Source organism: Salvelinus sp. IW2-2015, unplaced genomic scaffold (assembly GCF_002910315.2).
Source record: "Salvelinus sp. IW2-2015 unplaced genomic scaffold, ASM291031v2 Un_scaffold1446, whole genome shotgun sequence".
NCBI classification, from domain to species: domain Eukaryota; kingdom Metazoa; phylum Chordata; class Actinopteri; order Salmoniformes; family Salmonidae; genus Salvelinus; species Salvelinus sp. IW2-2015.
The window spans coordinates 158,557-168,788 of NW_019942913.1; the positions used below are offsets into that span (position 1 = coordinate 158,557).

General features: G+C 43.9%; 1 protein-coding gene across 2 annotated transcripts; it reads right to left on the bottom strand.

Annotated features, from left to right (window-relative positions):
• Positions 1 to 5,740: 5,740 nt before the first annotated feature.
• On the bottom strand, positions 5,741 to 9,985 carry cunh7orf25 (chromosome unknown C7orf25 homolog). 2 transcript variants are annotated; one of them, XM_024138328.2, is made up of 3 exons: positions 9,897 to 9,985; positions 7,260 to 7,497; positions 5,741 to 7,005 (listed from the first exon to the last, which is right to left on the bottom strand). In XM_024138328.2, exons 2-3 carry the CDS (start codon positions 7,479 to 7,481, stop codon positions 5,899 to 5,901), a joined length of 1,329 nt encoding a protein of 442 aa, XP_023994096.1. In that variant the 5' UTR covers positions 7,482 to 7,497; positions 9,897 to 9,985; the 3' UTR covers positions 5,741 to 5,898. The 2 variants fall into 2 exon arrangements, with proteins under 2 accessions (XP_023994096.1, XP_023994095.1); XM_024138327.2 differs by having other exon boundaries at positions 9,858 to 9,953.
• Between the last annotated feature and the right edge of the window lie 247 nt (positions 9,986 to 10,232).

Sequence of the window (10,232 nt, forward strand, 5' to 3'; positions counted from 1 at the left end):
CTGCTCCTGCCCGCCTGTCCAACATCACTACTTTGGACGGCTCTGACTTAGAATATGTGGACACCTACAAATACCTAGGTGTCTGGTTAGACTGTAAACTCTCCTTCCAGACTCACATCAAACATCTCCAATCCAAAGTCAAATCTAGAATTGCTTCCTATTCCGCAACAAAGCATCCTTTACTCATGCTGCCAAACATACCCTTGTAAAACTGACCATCCTACCAATCCTCGACTTCGGTGATGTCATTTACAAAAAAGCCTCCAAAACCCTACTCAATAAATTGGATGCAGTCTATCACAGTGCCATCCGTTTTGTCACCAAAGCCCCATATACTACCCACCACTGCGACCTGTACACTCTCGTTGGCTGGCCCTCGCTTCATACTCGTCCCGCAAACCCACTGGTTCCAGGTCATCTACAAGACCCTGCTAGGTAAAGTCCCCCCTTATCTCAGCTCGCTGGTCACCATAGCAGCACCTACCTGTAGCACGCGCTCCAGCGGTATATTCTCTCTAGTCACCCCAAAACCAATTCTTCCTTTGGACGCCTCTCCTTCCAGTTCTCTGCTGCCAATGACTGAAACGAACTACAAAAATCTCTGAACCTGGAAACACCTATCTCCCTCACTAGCTTTAAGCACCAGCTGTCAGAGCAGCTCATAGATTACTGCACCTGTACATAACCCATCTACAATTTAGCCAAAACAACTACCTCTTTACCTACTGTATTTATTTATTATTTTATTTTGCTCCTTTGCACCCCATTATTTCTGTCTCTACTTTGCACTTTCTTCCACTGCAAACCAACCATTCCATTGTTTTTTTGTTTTTATTTTACTTGCTGTGTTGTACTCACTTCGCCTCCATGGCCTTTTATATTTTTATTTATAATATATTTGTTTGCCTTCACCTCCCTTATCTCACCTCACTTGCTCACATTGTATATAGACTTATTTATTTTTTTTCACTGTATTATTGACTATATGTTTGTTTTACTCCATGTGTAACTATGTGTTGTTGTATGTGTCGAACTGCTTTGCTTTATCTTGGCCAGGTCGCAATTGTAAATGAGAACGTGTTCTCAATTTGCCTACCTGGTTAAATAAAGGTTAAATAAATAAAATCCCGTTTTGTAGTATACCCCTCAGCTGAACAAGCGGCAATATTTCAATATTAGCACTTGACAATTTCAAACTGACCTAAAAGATACCACCTGGGAAAAATCTACCCCCTTTCCAAACATATCCCCAAAAATATAGACAAGACAAAACATTTCCCCCTCAAAGGCAAGTAGATTGAGGAGCATTCGGAAAGTATTCAGACCCCTTCACTTTATTACATTACAGCCTTGTTCTAAAATTTATTAAATTGCTTTCTTCAAATCTACACACAATACCCCATAACAACCAAACAATTATTTTTTGAAATTTTTGCAAATGTATTACAAATGAAAAAAACATTGCATTTACATAAGTATTCAGACCCTTCACTCAGTACTTTCTTGAAGCACCTTTGGCAGCAATTACAGTTAGAGTCTTATTGGGTATGACGCTACAAGCTTGGCACACCTGTATTTGGGGAGTTTCTTCCATTCTTCTCTACAGATCCTCTCAAGCCCTGTCAGGTTGGATGGGGAGAGTTGCTGCACAGCTATTTTCAGGTCTCTCCAGAGGTGTTCGATTGGTTACAAGTCCGGGCTCTGGCTGGGCCACTCAAGGACATTGAGATTTGTCCCGAAGCCACTCCTGCGTTGTCCTGTTGGAAGGTGAACCTTCGCCCCCAGTCTGAGGTCCTGAGCGCTCTGGAGAACGTTTTCATCAAGGATCTCTTTACTTTTCTCCATTCATCTTTCCCTCGATCCTGACAAGTCTTCCAGTCCCTGCCGCTGAATAACATACCCACAGCACCTGATCAAGGCCCCCCCCCACCTGACCAAGGCCCTTCTCCCCCAATTGCTCAGTTTGGCTGGCTGCCAGCTCTAGGAAGAGTCTTGGTGGTTCTAAACTTGAACCATTTAAGACGTTTTTTGGTACAATTTCCCAAATCTGTGCCCCGACACAATGCTGTCTCGGAGTTCTACGGACAATTCCTTCAACCTCGTGGCTTGGTTTGCTCTGACATGCATGGTCAACTGTGGGACCTTATAAAGACAGGTGTGTGTCTTTCCAATCAATCGAATTTACCACAGGTGGACTCCAATCAAGTTGTAGAAATGTCAAGGATGAAACAGGAAGCACCTGAACTCAATTTCAAATCTCATAGCAAATGGTGTAAATAAAAGGTATTTCTGTTTAATTTGCAAAAAGTCTAAAAACCTGTTTTCACTTTTTCATTATGGGGTATTGTGTGCAGATTGATTTGGGGGGGAATAATTGAATTAATTTCAGAATAAGGCTGCCTTAATGTAGAAAAAGTGAAGGAGTCTGAATACTTTCCGAATGCACTGTAGGTACTAAACTCAGCAAAAAACGTTTCTTTTTCAGGACCCTGTCCTTCAAAGATAATTTGTAAAAATCCAAATAACTTCTCAGATCTTCATTGTAAAGGGTTTAAACACTGTTTCCCATGCTTGTTCAATGAACCATAAACAATTAATGAACATGCACCTGTGGAACGGTCGTTAAGAACTAACAGCTTACAGACGGTAGGCAATTAAGGTCACAGTTATGAAAACTTAGGACACTAGAGGCCTTTCTACTGACTCTGGAAAAACACCAAAAGAAAGATGCCCAGGGTCCCTGCTCATCTGCGTGACTGTGCCTTAGGCATGCTGCAAYGAGGCATGAGGACTGCAGATGTGGCCAGGGCAATACATTGCAATGTCCGTACTGTGAGACGCCTATGACAGGGAGACGGGACGGACAGCACCTGTACAGGATRGGTACATCTGAACATCACACCTGCGGGACAGGTACAGGATGGCAATAACAACTGCCCGAGTTACACCAGGAACGCACAATCCCTCCATCAGTGCTCAGACTCAGCCTATTGCGGACAGAGGGGCTGGACTGAAGGCTTGTAGGCCTGTTGTAAGGCAGGTCCTCGCCTATGGGCACAAACCCACCGTTGCTGGACCAGACATGACTGGCAAAAAGTGCTTTTCACTGACGAGTCCAGGGGTGATGGTCGGATTCGCGTTTGTCTAAGGAATGAGCGTTACACCGAGGCCTGTACTCTGGAGCGGGATTGATTCGGAGGTGGAGGGTCCGTCATGGTCTGGGGTGGTGTGTCACAGCATCATCGGACTGAGCTTGTTGTCATTGCAGGCAATCTCAACGCTGTGCATTACAGGGAAGACATCCTCCTCCCTCATGTGGTACCCTTCCTGCAGGCTCATCCTGACATGACCCTACAGCATGACAATCCCACCAGCCATACTGCTCGTTCTGTACGTGATTTCCTGCAAGACAGGAATGTCAGTGTTCTGCTATGGCCAGAGAAGAGCCCAAATCTCAATCCCATTGAGCACATCTGGGACCTGTTGGATCGGAGGGTGAGGACCATTCCTCCCAGAAATGTCCAGGAACTTGCAGGTGCCTTGGTGGAAGAGTGGGGTAACATCTCACAGCAAGAACTGGCAAATCTGGTGCAGTCCATGAGGAGATGCACTGCAGTACTTAATGCAGCTGGTGGCCACACCAGATACTGACTGTTACTTTTGATTTTGACTCTTTCCCCCCCCAATTTCTGTGGAACTTAAGACACACTGAACCTTATGTTCATACAAATATGTACACATGTTAAGTTTGCTGAAATTAAACACAGTTGACAGTGAGAGGAAGTTCTTTTTTTTTGCAGAGTTCATATTAACCAGTAGGCCGATGTGATTGGTAATAACGAGAGGTTAAGTATCCAACAGGTTTGTTTTCAAGCATAAAATCTTAAATTGTAGGCCTACACAAGAATATAGTGTGATAGCATTGGATTAAACTGTACTGTAAATTCTGCACTGGTCTCACATGATTACAATAGTTACAATGAAGCGCCATAGTCGTTGGAGCAGTTTAGAGCCACACACAAAATGTTTAATGAAATAACTTCATTCAATAAAATTATATTTGGAGGACCAAAAAATTCTCTCTATACGATTTGTATTTCATATACCTTTGACTATTGGATGTTCTTATAGGGACTTTATTGCCAGTGTAACAGTATAGCTTCCATCCCTCTCCTCGCCCCTCCCTGGGCTCGAACCAGGAACACATCGACAACAGCCACCCTCGAAGCAGCGTTACCCATGCAGAGCAAGGGGAACAACTATTCCAAGTCTCAGAGCGAGTGACGTTTGAAACGCTATTAGCGCGCACCCCGCTATCTAGCTAGCCGTTACACCAGCCTAATCTCGGGAGGTGATAGGCTTGAAGTCATAAACAGCGCAATGCTTGAAGCATTGCGAAGAGCTGCTGGCAAAGCGCACGAAAGTGCTGTTTGAATGAATGCTTACGAGCATGCTGGTGCCTACCATCGCTCAGTCAGACTGCTCTATCAAATCATAGACTTAATTATAACATAATAACACAGAAATACGAGCCTTAGGTCATTAATATGGTCGAATCCGGAAACTATCATCTCGAAAACAAAACGTTTATTCTTTCAGTGAAATACGGAACCGTTCCGTATTTTATCTAACGGGTGGCAACCATAAGTCTAAATATTTCTGTTACATTGCACAACCTCAATGTTATGTCATAATTACGTAAAATTCTGGCAAATTAGTTCGCAATGAGCCAGGCAGCCCAAACTGTTGCATATACCCTGACTCTGCGTGCAATGAACTCAAGTGACACAATTTCACCTGGTAATATTTGCCTGCTAACCTGGATTTCTTTTAGCTAAATATGCAGGTTTAAAAATATATATACTTCTGTGTATTGATTTTAAGAAAGGCATTGATGTTTATGGTTAGGTACACGGAGCAACGACAGTCCTTTTTCGCAAAATGCGCACTGCATCGATTATATGCAACGGAGGACACGCTAGATAAATAGTAAATCAAACCATGTGTAGTTATAACTAGTGATTATGATTGATTGATTTTTATTAGATAAGTTTAACGCTAGCTAGCAACTTACCTTGGCTTCTTACTGCATTCGCGTAACAGGCGGGCTCCTCGTGAGGCAGGTGTTAGAGCGTTGGACTAGTTAACCGTAAAGTTGCAAGATTGAATCCCCGAGCTGACAAGGTAAAATAATCTGTCATTCTCCCTGAACAAGGCAGTTAACCCACTGTTCCAAGCCGTCATTGAAAATAAGAATGTGTTCTTAACTGACTTGCCTAGTTAAATAAAGGTGTAAAAAAAAAATGGCTAAATCGGAGTCCAAAATTACCGATTGTTAGAGAAAACTCTGAAATCGACCATTCGATTAAAATCGGTCGACCTCTACTAAATACACATATTTTTTTAGAGATGCTTTATTCACATGTAATTCAGACTTGCAATACAGAAACAAATATACTTCACCCTCAGCACATTGGCCAAAGCCGTTTTAAATTGCCCTAAAATACAATACGCTGACATATCATTAATTATTTTTTGATATACAGTATAGGCTACACAACAACTATCCCACTGTCTGCAGTTGTTGCAAAAAGAATGCTCCTGTACCAACTGCGTGCTAAACTAAACCAGTAGTGTTTAGTGACACATCGCAAAAAGTGTGATATATATTTTATGTGTGTCCCCCCCCCCCCCCCTAAAAAGAAAAATAAGTGCTCTCTGTTCTGGCACCCAACCCATTTAATTACTGTTCAGTGGTATATTCCACACCCCTTTTAATTAATGTCTGTTCAGTGGTATATTCCACAAACAATCTTCTCCTTCCTGTTCGCTGTCAGAGCCCTTCGCTCATCATCAGTCTTCTTCCTCCTGCCACTGTGGGTGTTAGTTCTCCCTCTCTCATATGGGCGTGGCCCTCCACTCCTTGCCCTCCGTCAAGGCGCGCGGTTGGTGGATGAACACGCTATACCGCACGCCCTGATTGGCCGCCGCCCTCACAAAGCCACTGTTCGCCGTCATTGTGACTGCCCGTAGTGTGTCGCCCGTGCCGAAAATCATGAGCGAGCGGGGGTTCACCTTGGAGCTGGCCGTGAGGCGCTGGGTGCGCTCTGACGGCTGGTCGGGCACCACCTGTAGCCGCCTCAGCAGCTCATCGGCGCGCGCCTTCTCGCCGGGGCCGCCGAGCGTGTCCAGGATGACGCGGAAGTCGTTTACGGCCGACTGGCACGCGTACAGCTCCTTGCCTGCCATGAACTCCTGGAGGCGAGGGAGGACCTTGTCTTGGCGCTCCTGGGCTGCCTGCTCAGTCAGCACCTGCTCCTTGAAGGCCAAGCGGCAGTGGCCGTGGCTCAGTGACGACACGTACGTGATGAGTGTGGTGATGTCCAGGTTGGCCCGCCGGCACACATCCACCTTCACCTCGGTGGGGAATGCCAGGCTGGCCACGATGGTGTCGCGGTCAACTCGCGTGTCCTCCACATCTCCTGCATCGTCGTCTTCGACAAAGTTTTCAACGTCTTCATCTTCCTCCGCAGCCTTGCCTTCTCTCTCTTCCTCTTCGTAGCAGTGTTCCATGCCCTCCTTGTTTGCTCCCTCCCCSTCTTCCTCCTCGCTTCCTTCCTCCTCCGCCATCACCAAGTTTACCGCCACAATGTCCCCGCGCACCGAGATGCCAATCTCTCGCAGGCGGTCGGCCATTGGGCTGGAGACGCCGTTGTAGAAGGCAAAGATAATGTGTGGGTTGCTGTACTGCACAGGCTGCTGGCGGCTGGCCTGCAGGAAGTCCTCAGCCTGCTCCACCACGCTCTTGTCGCCATACTGGCCCCGACCCTGCCAGATGTTGTGCAGTGCCTCTGCCTTGCGCCCAATAGCCTTGACCCAGGTGTGTCCGCCGTTGGCCACCACATCCACCACCAGCGTCTGCTTGGTGCCGCTGGCGTCCTCGTAGGCGAACACATGCAGCACGCTCACCACCATCTCCAGTGACTCTGCCGACTCCACAATGGCCTGTTTTCATATAGATTTATTGGAAAGATTTACAATACAAATACAAGTTGATGTGAATACAACAATACACAGTAAAAACCAGTGAGGATTAAACCAAAAAGTCAACCAACATATTTCCAATATGGTCCTCGTTGTCAGATGGGTAAAACAATGGACAGCTACAAAGCAAGACTAATTGTCCATTGGGCACTCTAAAAGGAACCGTAACATGTAATTKAATTGGAAAATACATGCAATATATACACAAGACCCACCTTCAGGTGGGTGAGGTTGGTGCTCTGCAGGTGGGACTCCTTGATGAGCACCTTGCCCGCCTCCACCTTGGTCAGGAACTTGAGRTCGGCTCGCAGCTTGCTGCAGAGCTTGGCCCGGCCCTCCACATCACGCGCCTGCCTCGCACAGAGCTGGTCCACACGCTTGAGCAGCTCTTGGGCCACCTGGATACGCTCCTGCAGCATGGAGTGTGTGGCGGCCATCTTTGGTGCATTATTCCTGAAGTGACGGGCCAAGGATAGACTCACACATTAGGGTGGTTGTTTACACCACCAATAACATCATTTTGATGTTCTTAAGCATGCAGAATCTGCATTGATCTAGAAATGTAGTAAATGTGAAACTAATACAACCATTGGATTTCAAAAACATGATACGATCAACTTCACAATCATTTTTTTGTGTATTAACAKAAACTACAACGTCTAGCCTTACTCAACATTCAATTTAACCAAAGCGCCTGAATATACCATTTGTTTCAGCAAGGGATGGAACATTCAAATCAATTAACAAACTCCCTATTGGGCTATGTCAATTTACATAATGACACTAGTGAGTGTTAGAATCACATGTGGGACTTTCAGAATTTAAATCGTAAACGAGTCGAGACGGAAATCCAACTGGGTGTGGGCGAGTAAACATATCAGTATCCAAACCATATTATTATTATTTGTAATAGTTAAGAGAATAATTTACAGGGAGCAGCAGATTGCCAGTTCTCTTAGATAAAATGCCTTCAGAAAGTATTCACATCCCGTGATGTATTCTACATTTTGTTGTTACAGCCTGAATTCAAAATTGAATTKATCGATATTTTCTCACACACACAAGGACAAAGTGCAAACATGTTTAGAAATGTTTGCAAATCTATTGAGATAGAGACACAGAAATCTCCTTTACATAAGTATTCATACCCCTCAGTCAATACTTTAGAAAATAACCTTTGGCAGTGATTACAGCTGTGAGTCTTCCTGGGCAAATCTGAGGTTTCCACACCTGGATTTTGCTACATTTGCCCATAATTTCTTTCAGAAGTCTTCAAGCTGTCAAATTGATTGTTGATCATTGCTAGACAACCATTTTCAGGTCTTTCCATAGATTTWWWAAAAAGTATATTTAAGTCAAAACTAACTCGGTCACTCAGGAACTTTCACTCTCTTCTTGGTAAGCAACTCCAGTGTAGATATGGACTTGTTTTAGGTTATTGTACAGCTAAAAGGGGAATTAATCTCCCAGTGTCTGGTGGAAAGCAGAATGAACCAGGTTTTCCTCTAGGAATTTGCCTGTGCCTAGCCCCCTTCTGTTTCCTTTTTTATCCTGAAAAACTCCAGTCAATAATTACAAGCATACCCATAACATGATGCAGCCACCACTATGCTTGAAAATATGGAGAGTGGTACTCCGTAATGTGTTGTATTTGCCCCAAACATAACACTTTGTATTCAGGACAAAAAGTTAATTGCTTTGCCACATTTTTTGCAGTATTACTTTAGTGCCTTGTTGCAAACAGGATACATGTTTTTGGAATATTTGTCATTTAGTTTAGCATTGTGGAGTAACTACAATGTTGTTGATTCATCCTCACTTTTCTCCTATCACAGCAATTAAACTCTAACTGTTTTAAAGTCACCATTGGCCTCATGGTGAAATCATTCCTCTCCGGCAACGGAGTTAGAAAGGATACCTGTGTCTTTGTGGATGGTGTATCTCGACACCCAGTCACTACAAAGTGTAATTAACTGCTCAAAGGGATATTCAATGTCTGCTTTTTATATTTTTACCCATCTACCGAGGCATTGGAAAACCTCCCTGGTCTTTGTGGTTGAATCTGTGTATGAAATTCACTGCGTGACTGAGGTACCTTACAATTATCTGTATGTGTTGGGTACAGAGAGGAGGTAGTCATTCAAAAATCATGTTAAGACTCTTATTGCACACAGTCCATGCAACTTATGCACCTTTTTTTAAACTCCAGAACTGATTTATTTTTGCCGTTACAAATGGGGTTGAATACTTACAATTCGAAAAACATAATTCCACTTTGACATTATAGGGTTTTGTGTGTAGGCAGTGACAAAAAAAAATATTAATTTAAAAKAWWTTCAAATTCAGGCTGTAACACAACAAAATGTGGGGGAAAGGGTGTCAATACTCTCTGAAAGCACTGCCGTTTCAGTACTACAGCACCAGTTGCTAGTAGAGTTCATTGTTCCTAGTGCTATACGGAATGTTTTCCCTGATGCACCGCCTGTGACACAGCTAACTTTGTAACAAATTAACATCAGTTGAGTTAGAAACTCGTTATTACAGTCAGCTGTGTGTTATCAAAAAAACGCACTTACAACATGCAACAACTAGTATCTCGTTCGTTTTCCCCGTTTACTAGTGGTTGTCGTTAGCTAGCATATGGGCTCATTAGCAACATTAACCAGCTAGCTAACGCGCAGCTAGCTAGCTAAAGTTTGCTTGCTACCGACTGTTTTTGCGCCTGTCAAGTTGAGATTGTTTGGGTTTTACTTTTAACAAAACGAAACACCGCACAGTATAAGAATGTATCATAAGTATTCAAAAACACTTACGAAAAAAGCCGGTAAATTACTATGCTGCGTTGCAGCTACCTTGATACGTGTACCACTGGCCCGGTGACAGTGCTTGTTCTCCTCTCTCAGCTGTCTGGTCGGTGGTCGCGCTTGGCTCTCATCAAGTAGAATGTTGTGAAACAGAGAAAATACCTCTGTCGCCATCTACCTTGGAGTTGAAGTAGGCCTACTCTCACACCATTTTAAATAGGCTTACTTTTATTTTAATCCACAAATCACAAGTGAACGCTTTTTCATCAATGTATGTGCTAATTGCACCGAAAATTCAGCCTCTCTTTGAAAATTAAAAATAATCTCAACTGCACATTCAACACACAGCAGACAACTGGTTCCCTTCTAATTCAAAGTCCCCCC